Genomic DNA, 17,256 nt, shown 5'->3' on the forward strand with positions numbered 1-17,256 from the left:
GGGCACAAAGTAACAAAAAGGGGGCCGCAAAGATGTGAAAAAAAGAAAACAAGAATCGAAAATATGAAAAATACATCTATTGAAACCAAAACAAATTAACTTAAACTACATTCTGATACTAGAAAAATAAATATAGAGTTAGATAAATGTCGATTAAAGTTAAGTAGGTATACAGTAATAAAATATGCATCTATGATATATCATTAATTAAAAAAGAACAAATTGGTATTAGTGGGCTCCTTTCAAAAAAACGTTAGGGGGGGGTGCGATTAAAACTGTTATGAAAACTCGGGTCGCAAATACTTAAAGGTTGAGAAACGCTGACATAGAATAGAAACTAAAATTAAGTTATCGGTAAGTTATATCTTACACCTCAAGAGAACCCCATCCCCAACCACACACCCCCTTACCTGTCTTTCACTTTGAGTTATAATATGAACAGGTCATTATTTTACAATTATGGAAGGAAATGATTTGGTTTCTTGGATTTATTTATGAATACTTCATAACATTTCTCCATAAACTTCAAAGATTTTTGTTTTTCTAAAGCACACCAATAGCCCTCTGGGATGAGTTCCAGGACAGATGGTATGACATTTGTTTGGGATTTCCAATGACTATCTGTAGATTATTATTAGTTATAGAAAAGTCTGATCAGACCTAGTCAGTTTGTTATCACCAAAGCAACCCAACCATTCATTTTGTTAATGGTTTTACTCTAATGCAGTGTCCAACAGAGCTGGAGCCTGTCCCATTCATTAGAACTGGGTACAAGCTAGGAAGCAAAACTAAACAGAACAGCAGTCTGAAAAAAACACTTTTGAGAACATTTACTCCCATTAGAATTGCCAATCTACTCAATATGCATGTGGTTACAATGGAGGGAGAATCTAGAATACCTGAAGAAAGGTCATGCAGACACAAAGAAAAAGTATACTGTAGCTGTTATGTCAGCATTTCAAATTACTGTACCAGTTTGCCATCCTCAAAAACACAAGCAGATAGAAAAGAAAATGAGAAATGAGATCATATACGTGTGATACTTCTACATTCTACAAGGTGGCCATTTGTATAATTAAAGCTGTAAATGTAGAAAAACATGATCTATGACTTAAAACGTAAAGCAGACGAAGTTACATTTCTCTTACAGTACCTTTCCAGAGTTCAGTCTGTTGCTAAAGGTTTCTAAGAGAGTCGTCCTGTAGGGCTGAATAAGTGAAGTAAACACGTGTTTCTTAAATCAGGGGTTCTCAGGGTCAATATGGAGGGTCATGGCTTTTGTGCCAGCTCAGTTTCCTACTTTTAAGCCAATTACTGTTGCAGAAATATTACTAAAGCAATATTTTTTTGTCCAATTTACATTAACTCACTTGTTAAGATTCACAACCCTTAATTGCTATTTTTATTAAACAGCTGTATTCTCTGTTTTAATTAAAGATGCTAAGATTAGCGTTGGGTGTGATGAGGATGGATAGGATTAGAAATGAGTACATTAGAGGGTCAGCTCAGGTGGGACGGTTGGGAGACAAAGTCAGAGAGGTTTGGACATGTGCAGAGGAGAGATGCTGGGCATATTGGGAGAAGGATGTTAAGGATGGAGCTGCCAGGCAAGAGGAAAAGAGGAAGGCCTAAGAGAAGGTTTATGGATGTGGTGAGAGAGGACATGCAGGTGATGGGTGTGACAGAGCAAGATGTAGAGGACAGAAAGATATGGAAGAAGATGATCCGCTGTGGCAACCCCTAACTGGAGCAGCCGAAAGAAGAAGAAGAAGATTCTTTGTTTTAATTACTTCTTGTATTCTAAACCAGCAGCCATTTCATAAAGGGATGCAGCACTATCTAACTTGGTCCCATGTACACCTGTGTGTTCTTTGTGAAGTATCATTTTTAATAAAATATTTAAAGTGAATTGGAAGAGAAAAAGTAAAGGACTGAGAATTACTAGTCTACTCTGGGCCATAAATCTGGATGATATTCTCACAAAAGGAAAATATAAAATAAGAATGACCTGACATGGCAGAATAAAAGCTGTCAACGTGCATAATGAGATCTGTTATCAGCAAGGAATGCTATGGAACAAAAACCTGCAGTCACTAAACTTAAGGACCCTTGGCTTAAATATAGTTTTTTTTTAATAGTATGAACAATATTATCCTTCTTTTTAAATGTCTGTGGTTGTTGGGGAGATTTTGAATAAGCACAGTTGTTCCTGTCTGGTGAATGTATTTGTGTGTGTGTGTGTGTGTGAACAGTTGCTGAGCCACAGTAGTAGGTGTGTAGTCACATTTCAACATCTCTGTCACATCAACTCTACCAGAGTTAATTTAAGACTCACAGATATCTTGGTCACTCCACTGAAACCTTGTAAACATTACGAGTGTTGATTTGAAACTGCCGACTTTTCTCCCTCCTATCTCTCTCTATTTCTTATAGGCTGTATATCCATCTCAGAAATTTCACTTGGCTGAGTTATCTGAAGCAGGCGGCTCTGATTATTGGGATATAACACTTAGCCTAATTGCCCGCCACTTTTGATTCATTTTATTTGACATTCTGCCTCCCACAGCTGACAGTCTGAGAAGTTTCATTCGGAGCACTAGTGTCTCTTCCCAACATGAGAGATGTTTGTGTAATGTTGAATGTTATCTTTCCCTCCCTTAGCTGCTATCCTGGATGACCAGACTGTGTGTGGCCGAGGAGAAAGGCTGGCACTAGCTCTGGCTAGAGAGCATATAAACAGCATCATTGAGGTGCCAGCCAAGGCACGAGTAGAGGTGGAGATCTTTGAACTGCAGAGAGATTCGCAGTATGAAACCACAGACACTAGTGAGTATAATCTAAGAACTGCAAGAGATTCATAAAGGATCCTAAAAAAGGTTCAATGTCATGGCTGACCATCCTTTATTTTTGTCTTCTCTCTTCTCACAGTGTGTCAGATATTGCCAAAGGGAGTGGTCTCAGTTTTGGGCCCTGCCTCCAGCCCAGCATCAGGGTCCACTGTCAGTCACATATGCGGTGAGAAAGAGGTACAAAACAGCGTGTTAAGGTGTCCATACACCATGAACTTGACAAATGCATTTTGACTCATCACCTCCTATCTTCAATTGTGGAAAGCTACAGCTCAACCTAGTAATAAAGAAGAAGGCGACTTCCACGTAATGGAGAGGGTGTTAATTCATCAATTGAGCTCACCCAAGATTATGTGCTTTGTTGTGATGCTTTCTGAGAAAAGAACTATATTAATTTAAGACTACTTGTCATACATGTGCCACACTTTACATAAAGTCAACATCCATTCTGTTTAAATATTCAAACCCATCATTTGTTGCCAGGCCGGTCATGTATTCCCATAATGGTGCCACCCTTAATGTTTTCCAGTACAGATGTGTTTACTAGCTGTGATCACAATATTAAGCCCACTCATTACCTGAACACTTCTGACTCACACCTCATGAGTTTTCATGCTGCATTCTCAGAGTTCCCTTCTGACTGTTATTGAAGATCCTTCTGTCTCAAAACCACCTCTCACAATTCCACTCTTCCCAGATGCAACATTCATCTTTTCATCTAAAGTGACCCCTTCTCAGCTGCTTCCTTTGTTTTGATTTTCCTCAGTGATCACCTGAAGCCTTTGGCCTTCATTTTAAATGTACACTTCTTATTATATATGGAGATTGGATGCATTCTGTCTGAGCGAAATGGTTCTTTGATGCTGTATAATAAGGCTTTGTAAATACTAGTTGATGTCGTGGTGAAATCTGTAATCCACATGATGTGATTTCTATGAGGACCAGCAATGGCAACATTGTAAGTCCTACTATGATGTCATGTCTTTGACAAGTTGTAGTTGTACAAGTGCTGTGCTGTTCATCTCCCCTTAGATTCCTCATGTAAAAATCGGTCCAGAGGAAACACCTCGGCTACCATATCTGCGCTTTGCCTCAGTCAGCCTATACCCCAGCAATGAAGATCTCAGCCTTGCAGTGGGCACCATCCTGAAGTTCTTCAGCTACCCATCTGCCAGCCTGATCTGTGCCAAAGCTGAGTGTAAGTATACCTGCCTATGCTGTTAGGTACCAACTGTGACTCCGTCCCTTGTCTGGAAGCTAAAGCACCACTTGACTCTGGCTTCTTCTTGTAGGCTTGCTGCGCCTTGAGGAGCTGGTCCGTCGTTTTCTGATATCAAGGGACACTCTGTCCATCCGCATGCTTGATGATAGCAACGACCCCACTCCATTGCTGAAGGAGATCCGTGATGACAAGATTGCCACTGTTATCATCGATGCCAATGCCTCTGTGTCATACCTCATCTTGAAAAAGGTCTGCATCTATTATAAGACAGGGGCCAGGGCTCAGGGTGACATGATCTTGTAATACTCAACTCCCTTTGATGATACATGTGCTAAACACATGCTGTTGATGTCTGATTGTAAGGTGAAGGCCTGTGTTTCATTCTTCTAAGTGAATGCATTGAGTATGCATAGAGAAGCCCATTGGTCAAATTTTGTACTGCAGAGAAATCACTAGAAGGCTCCAAAATGTTTGTGATTGTGACATTAATTATGGTATTACAGAAATCCTGTGTTTCAACACATAAACAAATCACAATATCTTGCTAAGTACTGTTTATATGTCATTTTATTGATGGTGGCACTCATTGTCTCAAGGCAAGCATTTCTGCTTCATTTTCGCATTGCTGACCCTTTCTTTCTTTCTTTCTTTCTTTCTTTCTTTCTTTCTTTCTTTCTTTCTTTCTTTCTTTCTTTCTTTCTTTCTTTCTTTCTTTCCCTGTCTTGCTCTCAGGCTGCAGAACTAGGGATGACGTCTTCTTTTTACAAGTACATCCTGACGACAATGGTAAGTCTGCCCATGGCCCGAAGCCACTCATGCTCTCTGTCTGTGGAGTTTATTTTTGTACCTTTTCTAAGTACCTCTTACATTGCAGCTGCAGCCCTGGGTCTCAAAGAGGAAATAAGCACCTTTTTTTTTGGTTAATGTTTCAGAGCTCATGTCATTCCAGGTATATATATATTTATAACAATAACTTCCTAATTGTGTTGATTGGCCATCTGCTGTAATGTGGGCCCTCACACATGCAGTTCAATACAGACTGCCCAGATCAATGAGAAAAATTAAGAAATTTATTTTTTCAATTATATTCAATCTTCACCATCGCCAAAGTTTTTTTTTTCTTTTCATTAAGAATGTTGTTTGAGAACTGTCATGGAAAAAACACAAGAGGATCATCAGAGTGACGCACTGTTTATAAGGCAAAACAAAACATGTAAAAAAGTATGTGGAGAGCACCAAATGCCAAATATGTACTCAGATGAATGCAATTCTCACAAAATATTAAATAAGAGCAGCATAAGACAGAGGCAAGGGTGAAAGGCCGAATACATGATCAGAAATCTATTCTGACTTTCAATACAAGCAAATATAAAACAAGAAACAGTCTTGTCTGCTAATGAGTGGAAACTGTTAAGAATTCTAAAAATAAGAACTACTCCATGATGCATCTCTTTTCTAATATAACTGTTAGGTCTTTATATTTGCAGTTATACTCAGTTACTTCTAAGTTAAATCTACGCTGTGTGACTTATAAGTTAAATCTATGCTGTGTGACACATAAAATAATACATTATTCTACAGATCACAAAAAAGAATCTTCATTATAAAAACGGCCAAAAATTCTCAATTATGTACATTCACGTACACAGGCCCATATATAATAACTGTTAATCTAACAAATATTTCTTTGGGGTACAGAAGAAAAACCAGACTCATTAGTAAAAACTGACACAGGAACTAGATAGATAGATAGATAGATAGATAGATAGATAGATAGATAGATAGATAGATAGATAGATAGATAGATAGATAGATAGATAGATAGATAGATAGATAGATAGATAGATAGATAGATAGATAGATAGATAGATAGATAGATAGATACTTTATTAATCCCAAGGGGAAACTAGCCAAAATGTAAAAACTCCATGCTGACAATGGCTAGATGCCATATTGAAACCTAGGACTCTAGATCCTTGAGGCAGTAGCTAACTATCACAGCAGAACAAGAAAATCTGCAGTACATCTCCCATTTTTTAAACCTACTAATTTAATTTCTGAGTAGTGAGAAATCTAAGGATATACTGACACGAGCATTCACAGAGTAGGAACCCCCAGCATGATTTCTGTCTATGTGGGATGGACTAAGACACAAATCCACACACACACCTGGATAATTACCAATGTAATAAAATGTATTAAACATTAAAAGTACTGCAGCACAATTGGGAAGGAAGTATATGTATATACATTTTTACAGCAAGATTCTTTCAACCCATGCAATTAAAAAAAAAAAAGCTAGCAATATTTTACTGCTAAAGTCATATCTTTATATAGGGAATTCATCTGCTGGGTATCTCAGAATGTTTATTTAATTTTTCCTTGGAAACATAAAGTTAATGAATTTGACTGAAGGTGTTATGTATAACTGCATATATTGTAAAAGAAAAGTGGGACAAGGTCAAAGATTTGGGGTTCATTTTGGCCAACCCCATATAATTATAATTAAAAACTTGAAAAAAAAATGTGTAAAACATAAAGAAATGAGTCGTCCAGGCGGTTGTCTCAGGTAAACTGCCCAAGATGGCTGATCCTTCCTCCGGACCTAAGGCATTCTGGGAGGAAGAGGCAGGTTCAGGTGGACAGACCCCAGACGTGACATCAGATGGAATGGTGTCAATCATTTTTTCTGCAGAAGGTAAAGAAGACAGGATGTGAGTACACAGTGCCACCTCCTGACTCGGCAGAGAACTACTGTCACCTAAGCCTTCAAGCTGTTTCCCATGCGCACGAGCATGACAATATTTACATGTGAATAACTATAAATGTTAAATGTATTTTGTGTAAGTCAATTGTTTATGTTCTCTCAAGATTAAGCACTGCTAAACTAGGTTACTTGTAACTTTCTACTTTTTTTTACCTGTTCTCTTTTTCATCCCCCTCACAGGATTTCCCACAGCTGCACCTGGACGACATTGTAGATGATAACTCCAACATCGTTGGCTTCTCTATGTTTAATACAAGCCATCCATTTTATGTGGAGTTTTTAAGAAGTCTAAATATGTCGTGGAGAGAAAACTGTGAACTTAGTCCTTACCCGGGACCAGCCGTAAGTCTGAACATCTGTCTATTTGAGAGAATTTCATCATAAGAAGAGAGCATTTTCTTTCTTTTTTGTCCACTTCTGTATTCTGTATGATGATGTAAACCATGCAGTAAATATTTAGTGGGTGATTTCCGAAGTTAAAAAAATACAATTAAATTTGAAGAACTACACCATAAGCAGAGTATACAGGTGCTTCTGAAATTTGGACGATCTACTTCATTTTACTTGTGTATCTATCCGTCCATTTTAAACTACTAAAGAGTTAACAGAAAATGAAACCATTCAGATTTAATATGTGGCCTAAAGCAGCTTGGCCTATCCTTCTTCGAATTATGTTCGTCTGGCCTTCATGAGATACAAGGCAATAGAACTTCAACTGCCCTGGCCCACAAGTAAAGTGATTGTTCAATGTTCAACTTGTCTGAATTCAAGTTTAACACTAGAATCCCTAAACCCTACAAAAAAAGCATAATCCCGAACCACCTTAAGTTCTTTCTCACCTCTCCATCTGCAACTTTTGTGTTGCAAATGTGTCGATCAGCAGAAGCAGGAAGCGGCCTGTTATCCCACCCTCACTGACGCAGCTGAAGTTCTCTCAGCTGAAGTCTCTTTGTCTGGGAGTGAGGTGCCTGGAGTTGTACAGGGTAAATAATATATTGTTATTTGGAACACATGCACTTCATGTGTGTTCTGTATCTACAATGATCTGGGTAAATGTAGGATGACAGGAAATGAGAGGATATGAGGAATAATAAAACTGAAAAACAAAAAATTCAAGTGATAACAAGATACTAAGAAGACATGATTCACCTGTGTTTGTGTGTCTGCTTATATCCCTTCAGCGGTCTCTTTTACAGTTAGTAAAAATTTACACCAGGTGTTACAGACTCAAATCAAATCTGCAAAACACAAATGCTGCGTGATAGTCTGATAGTTGTCATGGGGCATCATATATTTGATTGCCGGTACAACAAATAGTTCTGACCAGGCATCAACAACAGCACCAACTGTGGTCATCACTGCCCTTGTGAAAAGAATAGAGATAAATGCCATCAACTCAGAGAGGGAGAGGCAATTTCGTTGTACCATGTGAACGTCACTGAGAGAATAAAACTGAATAAAAAAAAAAAGTGCTAACTTTTACAAGTAGCCAAAATTTACACCAGGTGTTACAGACTCAAATCAAATGTATGTTTTTATTATATTGTAGTAATAATAATAGCAGCTCACTACTCAAAATGAGGAGCACCTGGATTTGAACCCGTGACTGTTTGATTATAAGACAGATGTTCCTATCTCTGCACCAGCCAAGAAAATATATCACCATTCTGTCGATTGACATTTGAGCTTGGCTTTTTAACTCATTGACAGCAACATGTACATTGAATGATTTTTTTTTGTTGGTTATATTCTAGAATAAAAGCACACATGTTTATTTGATATTTGGACTTCAGTCTTCACACAATATGTACTTCACGTCAGCATTTTGTCAATATTACAGTAAAATTTTTGTTTTAGTTATGTGTTCAACATTTCTTACCTCGCATTTCCTTGTCCTCTTGTGCTGATCGACACATTTGCCAAACAAAAGATGCAGAAGGAGAGGTGCGAAGGAATTTCAGGTGGCCTGGGATTACAACTTTTTTCATAGGCTTCAGGGATTCTAGTGTTAAAAGATAAGTTTGGTATTTTTCAAATCAAAGTTATTTACTCACAATTATGGTGTATATTAATTTTACACACGAAATTGTGTTCAGAAATGAAGCATTTTTTATCAATTAAAAAAAAATAGCCTGTTTTAACATTTTAAAATAGGGATGAAGGATTGTGATTCACAAAAAAGCCTCAAAATGTTTCAAATAAATCCACTTTTCAAACTAAGAGTGTAATCAGGCATTGATGCACATCTTGAGATTGCACACATATTGTAAAATAATGCACCCATATTATTTTAGGAAGAAATAAAGTAAAACCTTTTTTGTACGATTCAGCCATTTTCAAAGAAGACTGATTGTGCACTTCACCTCACTGCTCATCTCCCTCCGCAGCAGCCCAGGAGCAGGGTTTCCACTTATCACCTTCAGAAATCATCTCTTCATCCTGTTATTGACATTAAAACAATGTCACACCATCACTCACAGTCCTTCACAGTGTGTGATAAAAATAATCAATCAGAAGTTTATTTAAAATTACTAGGAATCATAGTATGGGTGTAACTAAATGTCTTCTAAGAAGAAACACTGAAACTTAACTAATTACTTGTACTCATTCAAAAACATCCTTGGTTTTTCTCTTATTACCATATCATCAGCAAGAGCTCCTCAGCATGTGCTGTGAAATCGATAATTGGTTTGTGTTACTACATTCTGTTTTATCATGATTTAGCTCTATTGCCTTTTTCATTTCTTGTTCATACATACGCCATGCCACAGAGAAGTGCATAATGCTGAGTGTTGCTTGGCATTGTGAGAAGTGTGGGCATGCAGGTGGTCTTGGCTCCGTCAAAAATCTAAGGCTTTGTTAAATAATGCAAAGTTGTGTGATTGGTTCAGTTCAAATATATTGTTATGCGTGCAAAGTAGAGTGAAACTCCTATTGAACTCTTCACCAACACGCACAACGCTGCCAGTTGGCGTAGGTTATGTAACATACAACAACACAGAACTTAACAGGAAGATATGAGCCCCTACCACAATCACTCAACCCTGTTTGTTCCTCAGTTCATGGTTTCAGCTATGTAAACTGATAAATAAAATCAGCAAGAATGACTTTTCAAAGTGTTTCACACAACTTGGAGTAATTAGTACACAGCCTATATCAGTTTCCATTGGGGGTGGAAAAGGTATGATAGCACAAAGTGGAAAGAGTTGGTGAACAATACTGGAAGCTGGAACGCTCAAATCGGACATGACAATGCATGAAAATTACAATAAATAGTTGGTTTGCTTGGTGCTGACACACTGAGGCCATAGCCAGAATGAAACATGGAACTTGTCTGTATATGAAATGCCATTTAGGAAAAAAATAATCATATCATTCGAATGCATATCTGCTGTTAAAGCACTTTGTGTTCATGTAATTCAAGATTTTTTCCACGACAATTGCATTTAAAAAAATAGGATTTGAGTACACATGGATAGATACAGTTAGGTCCATAAATATTTGGACAGAGACAACTTTTTTCTAATTTTGGTTCTGTACATTACCACAATGAATTTTAAATGAAACAACTCAGATGCAGTTGAAGTGCAGACTTTCAGCTTTAATTCAGTGGGGTGAACAAAACGATTGCATAAAACTGTGAGGTAACTAAAGCATTTTTATAACACAATCCCTTCATTTCAGGGGCTCAAAAGTAATTGGACAATTGACTCAAAGGCTATTTCATGGGCAGGTGTGGGCAAGTCCGTCGTTATGTCATTATCAATTAAGCAGATAAAAGGCCTGGAGTTGATTTGAGGTGTGGTGCTTGCATGTAGAAGATTTTGCTGTGAACAGACAACATGCGGTCAAAGGAGCTCTCCATGCAGGTGAAAGAAGCCATCCTTAAGCTGCGAAAACAAAAAAAACCCATCTGAGAAATTGCTACAATATTACGAGTGGCAAAATCTACAGTTTGGTACATCCTGAGAAAGAAAGCAAGCACTGGTGAACTCAGCAACACAAAAAGACCTGGACGTCCACGGAAGACAACAGTAGTGGATGATCGCAGAATCATTTCCATGGTGAAGAGAAACCCCTTCACAAAAGCCAACCAAGTGAACAACACTCTCCAGGGGGTAGGCGTATCGATATCCAAGTCTACCATAAAGAGAAAACTGCATGAAAGTAAATACAGAGGGTGCACTGCAAGGTGCAAGCCACTCATAAGCCTCAAGAATAGACAGGCTAGATTGGACTTTGCTAAAGAACATCTAAAAAAGCCAGCACAGTTCTGGAAAAAAATTCTTTGGACAGATGAAACCAAGATCAACCTCTACCAGAATGATGGGAAGAAAAAAGTATGGAGAAGGCGTGGAACAGCTCATTATCCAAAGCACACCACATCATCTGTAAAACACAGTGGAGGCAGTGTGATGGCTTGGGCGTGCATGGCTGCCAGTGGCACTGGGACACTAGTGTTTATTGATGATGTGACACAGGACAGAAGCAGCTGAATGAATTCTGAGGTGTTCAGAGACATACTGTCTGCTCAAATCCAGCTAAATGAAGTCAAATTGATTGGGTGGCGTTTCATGATACAGATGGACAATGACCCAAAACATACAGCCAAAGCAACCCAGGAGTTTATTAAAGCAAAGAAGTGGAAAATTCTTGAATGGCCAAGTCAGTCACCTGATCTTAACCCAACTGAGCAGGCATTTCACTTGTTGAAGACTAAACTTCAGACAGAAAGGCCCACAGACCAACAGCAACTGAAAGCCGCTGCAGTAAAGGCCTGGCAGAGCATTAAAAAGGAGGAAACCCAACATCTGGTGATGTCCAGTAGTTCAAGACTTCAGGCTGTCATTGCCAGCAAAGGGTTTTCAACCAAGTATTAGAAATGAACATTTGATTTCCAGTTATTTAATTTGTCCAATTACTTCTGAGCCCCTGAAATGAAGGGATTGTGTTATAAAAATGCTTTAGTTGCCTCACATTTTTATGCAATCGTTTTGTTCACCCCACTGAATTAAAGCTGAAAGTCTGCACTTCAACTGCATCTGAGTCGTTTCATTTAAAATTCATTGTGGTAATGTACAGAACCAAAATTAGAAAAAAGTTGTCTCTGTCCAATAGATAGATAGATAGATAGATAGATAGATAGATAGATAGATAGATAGATAGATAGATAGATAGATAGATAGATAGATAGATAGATAGATAGATAGATAGATAGATACTTTATTAATCAAAAGGGGAAATTCACATACTCCAGAAGCAGCATACTGATAAAAAACAATATTAATTAAAGAGTGATAAAAACACAGTACAAGTTAAAAAGTGCAAGGTGGAGAGTGAGAGGCAGGTATAACAGTCAACAACTTTGTATAATGTTACCGTTAACCCCCCCACCCCCCAGTGGAATTGAAGAGTCGCATAGTGTGGGGGAGGAACGATCTCCTCAGTCTGTCAGTGGAGCAGGACAGTGACAGCAGTCTGTCGCTGAAGCTGCTCCTCTGTCTGGAGATGATACTGTTTAGTGGATGCAGTGGAATTAACATGATTGTGAATGTGACACCAGCGCTGAAGTAGATTTTGAATAGTGTACAGACACAACAGTTTGATGGCAGATGTGTACTCAAGTCACACGATTTCATGTCATACTAAGAGCTCTGCCACTGTGTAAGACACTGCACACTTTTTTGCAGAACCTCATTTGTTACAAGCCGTGGCAAAACTTAACCAGTAAAGAAACAATTCTGGGGAGGAATGGAGGCTAAATCTATGATGAGGTGATGTAAATGTGGCAAACTGGAATCGCGTGTGTGAAAAATGTAGATTAGATTAGATTAGATTAGAGATCTTTTATGCAGGTTAGATTAGATTAGATTAGGGATCTTTTATTGTCACATACACTGCAAGAGCATAGTAAGCCATGACCATGGGCACCAGAACTAGTCACTTGCCACAGCCCCAGAAGAACTGTCACACAGGCCATTTCTACAACAGAAAAGGGAACAAAATCTCTACTAAATACATTAAACTCTGTAGTGTTTACAAAATATTTAGCCTTGAGCATCCCTCTCTCACTCATACAGTGACTGATATATTTGACATTATCATGACAAAGAAATCATTTATATCAAATACAAATTGAAAATATTGGGTAAATACTGACAGAAGGCATTTTGCACATGAATGCTGCTGAGCAATTTTTGTAATTGCAGCTCTTAAGAATAACTGCTTGGCCTCATTCTGCTAATCTGATGAGCTCTGCTGGGCTGTAAATAGTCTGCTTTATATGTCCTGGGAAGTCTCTAAACAGTTCAAACCTAGGAACTTCTTTCTCTATATCAAATCTTTGGGCCTGCCAGATTGTCTTACCCTATTCCAATTGTTTCACAGCAGACACAAAACACTCAAGCTTTGTGTGTTAGTTTCCAGGCTTGCCTTCACCTGCTGTTAGTGCTGGCGACCCACTACGTTCCTGTAACATGGTGTTTTGGGATTATCGCATTTCACATATTGAGGTGAAAATAAAAAGGCACTTATGAAATGCACAGTTTTGTTAGTCACTCAGGGAGGGCAGCTGGGCTATAAGCCCACAGTGGAAACTCAACACAATCTTGAGAGCAGATTTTAAATTGTGAAAAGAAAAAATGGTGACTCCTCTATCTGAAGTTTTAAAACTTTCATCAGTGCCACATACTATTCTTGCAATTATTTATAATGATAATAAAAACAACAATATGTTGCTGGCTTTCTTGTGAGATGCCACACCTTAACTCTTTAAGGCTTGTTCAGCCCTTTGATAAAAAGTCTGCATTCTCGGCCTAACAACTTTGGTTGGACTTCTCTCAAGCGCTGCCAATAACCAGCCTCCATTTAATGCTCCATTACCCATTTCATTTTGCAACTAATTTGCAACTAGCCCTCATTTTATTAAATCTTCAGATTTTCTTTACTCCAATTTATGTACAAGTTTCATTAGGCAACCACGCAGAATGTTGACTTTGATCAGTTAGCAAATAGCTACTTGATCCAAATTTGTCATCCACTAGACTTTCCCTTCACTCTTTGCATAAAGAAATGCTCTTCATATATATTTGTGTACGAGACTCAGACATCTCAACTTAAGAGTAAACACAGTAGAAGGAGAGCAGTGGTCTACATTTGTTTTAAAGACCATGACAAGTAAATTGAAAACCAGCCCAGCTGAAATACAGAAAGTGAATGGTGTTTGGCACAATACTATATGACATCAGGCCTGTCACATTCCATTTCTGTACAGCTGCAGTTGCTTAGGCTTTTAGTAGACAATTTCCTATTTAGAAGAAAAATATTGCTGTTAATGGGAATCTTGCTGGCTTACTTTTGGCTCATCTGCATGTTCAGAATTTTTTTCTTAACTAGCCAGGAATTAATAATGAACTGCAAATAAAAATGCATCCAACATCCCATTAGGTCCCCTTTGCATCTTTGCATTTCTCTCTATTATATAAAAAAAATCCTGGGACAAGAGGAGATTTTTTAGCCTGGGACGAGACGTGAGAGATACTTTCAAGTCCCGTGAGACGAGACTTCGTGCCAAGAGATTTAACCATGCCTGGGGACAGAAATAAAAGACAAAGAGTAGATGACAAAGTAGAACATCGTAAAAAGGTTCAAAAACATTTGCGCGATACACATGTTAGGGGTTAGAGATTATGAAAGTACTAAAATGTGAAAGTCTCACAAAAATGATAGTAAACATCACATTAGCACAAACAAATGCAAATTATTACTCTGTGAAATAATGGAACAGCGAAAAGAGATCGAATATCCATCCATCCATCCATTTTCCAACCCGCTGAATCCAAACAGGGTCACGGGGGTCTGCCGGAGCCAATCCCAGCCAACACAGGGCACAAGGCAGGAAACCAATCCCGGGCAGGGTGTCAACCCACCTCAGGACACACACAAACACACCCACACATCAAGCACACACTAGGGCCAATTTAGAATCGCCAATCCACCTAACCTGCATGTCTTTGGAGTGTGGGAGGAAACCCGAGCGCCCGGAGGAAACCCACGCAGACACGGGGAGAACATGCAAACTCCACGCAGGGAGGACCCGGGAATTGAACCCAGGTCCCCAGGTCTCCCAACTGCGAGGCAGCAGCGCTACCCACTGCGCCACCGTGCCGCCCTGAGATCGAATATATTGTTCGGATTTAAACTTTAAGTTGGAGACTTGTAGATCGTCTAATTCATGTTGCCATCAGGGAAAAGTAATGTTTCTTCCCAATGAAGAGGCGTATCCACGAGAATTAATAGAATTGTTGTTTGGTGAAAGTGAAATCCACATACGCGAGCAGCAGAGACACGAATTGGCTGGCACGTAGCGCAGGCCAGGGGGTTGGCAAGCGAAGCAAGCAGGTGGCAAAGCCCCCTAGTTCATCATAAAGTATGTTTTGCAATAAATAACTTGGAATGAAAAACAATCAAAAAATGACTGAGAAATGCTAAACTGCTTTAGTCCACAAAAGCATTTGATGACCAGCTAGTTGGAATGTTTGACACACCATATAGCCATATAACGAATTTCATGAACAGCAAGAATTTAACTCAGATTACGAAATTATTTAAGGCAAAACCCCAATGTAGGTCTCTAGGGCAGAGTTTGACGGTCCTGTTTTTAATATAAATTATGGTAAAGTGGAGTTCAGTAAATTCAGGCTAAAACTGAGAAAACAAAGCATTTATCAAAACATTTCAAGTATGTTTTCCTATGAATAAAACTGTTGAGATTTCTGTGCCATAGACCCATGTCAACCACATGCTGGTCAAATCGTAAGGTGGGATGGTTTTTCTCTGTTGATTCATTGTTTGGTTGATTTGGGTACCCAACAGTTAGAGCTTCTTCCTGTTTTCATAATTTGATATACTGCCAGAATCCTTTTCATAGGATAAACATTAGTGCACAATCTGCTTCTTCGCCTGATCAATCAATCTTCATACTATACAGTGTCTTTTGTCTTCATCTTCTTCTGCATCAATTCATTCAATTTTGAAATTTGCAGCTACAACTCTTCCTTACCAGTCCATATATTTTATGCGAGACCTTGGGTTCTAAAGATTTTAGCGCATTTTAAACTGCTTCTGTCAGAAACATTTCCACTGACCCAATCATGACAACAGGGTAAAACACAGAAACACTGATAATAACAGTATGGCTAAATATTTGTGCATTTTCTCGTTCTATTTTGTTATTGGGCAGTCAGATCCTATGCCAGGCAGCATCAGATGCAAAGTATAAAACAATTCTAAACACAGTTGATCACAGGGCCACCCACTCCATCTTACATCAGACAGATGTGTTATTGCTGACCAGTAACAGCGGACTGCACGATAACGTGCAGTAAATACACTTGACGTATAGTTTTCATCCTCTTTCTCTGTACGTTTGTCATTCATTTGCTCAGAGGTTGATGTGCTTGCTGCTTCCTGAGCAGCTCTTCTTTTCTCCACCCTAGCGGCCCGCTTCTTCCCTTCTTTCATTGGCATCTTTTAGATGTCAAAAGTGGTTAAGTCAGTGTTTGTGTTGCAATTACTTAGTACATTTTCTTTAATTTTTCACTTAAGTCTTCAATCTGCATCAAGAATGATTTAAGATATGAAGAGGTAGGGGAAGTGACAGCGAAGGTTGTTAGGAATGAGAATGGCGCCTGTACGCATGCGCCACCCTGCTCACCACTGCCGAGAGTTGATTCTACAAAAAAAAAAATAAAAAGAGGAATAACCTTGGAGGTCAATCATCATCCCGAAAGCGGATAGTAGACATCACGCAGTATACAGTGCATCCGGAAAGTATTCACAGCGCATCACTTTTTCCACATTTTGTTATGTTACAGCCTTATTCTAAAATGGATTAAATTCATTTTTTCCATCAGAATTCTACACACAACACCCCATAATGACAACGTGAAAAAAGTTTACTTGAGATTTTTGCAAATTTATTAAAAATAAAAAAATTGAAAAAGCACATGTACATAAGTATTCACAGCCTTTGCCATGAAGCTCAAAATTGAGCTCAGGTGCACCCTGTTTCCCCTGATCATCCTTGAGATGTTTCTGCAGCTTCATTGGAGTCCACCTGTGGTAAATTCAGCTGACTGGACAAGATTTGGAAAGGCACACACCTGTCTATATAAGGTCCCACAGTTGACAGTTCATGTCAGAGCACAAACCAAGCATGAAGTCAAAGAAATTGTCTGTAGACCTCCGAGACAGGATTGTCTCGAGGCACAAATCTGGGGAAGGTTACAGAAAAATTTCTGCTGCTTTGAAGGTCCCAATGAGCACAGTGGCCTCCATCATCCGTAAGTGGAAGAAGTTCGAAACCACCAGGACTCTTCCTAGAGTTGGCCAGTCATCTAAACTGAACGATCGGGGGA

The 17,256-nt window shown here is 38.8% G+C and overlaps 1 protein-coding gene across 2 annotated transcripts in view; it reads left to right on the top strand.

Moving 5' to 3' along the window:
* grik5 (glutamate receptor, ionotropic, kainate 5) overlaps window positions 1-17,256 on the top strand; it is a 384,618-nt gene that overhangs the window by 327,175 nt on the left and 40,187 nt on the right. The window contains exons 3-8 of one of the 2 annotated variants that reach the window (XM_051920882.1): window positions 2,662-2,826; window positions 2,929-3,015; window positions 3,882-4,047; window positions 4,142-4,320; window positions 4,804-4,857; window positions 7,019-7,180. In XM_051920882.1, coding sequence (XP_051776842.1) covers window positions 2,809-2,826; window positions 2,929-3,015; window positions 3,882-4,047; window positions 4,142-4,320; window positions 4,804-4,857; window positions 7,019-7,180 — 666 coding nt within the window. In that variant the 5' untranslated portion in view covers window positions 2,662-2,808. Of the gene's footprint in view, window positions 1-2,661; window positions 2,827-2,928; window positions 3,027-3,881; window positions 4,048-4,141; window positions 4,321-4,803; window positions 4,858-7,018; window positions 7,181-17,256 lie in introns of both variants that reach the window. The other variant, XM_028822896.2, reaches the window with a different exon arrangement.

The sequence above is a fragment of the Erpetoichthys calabaricus genome, chromosome 17 (genome assembly GCF_900747795.2).
Source record: "Erpetoichthys calabaricus chromosome 17, fErpCal1.3, whole genome shotgun sequence".
NCBI classification, from domain to species: Eukaryota; Metazoa; Chordata; class Cladistia; order Polypteriformes; family Polypteridae; genus Erpetoichthys; species Erpetoichthys calabaricus.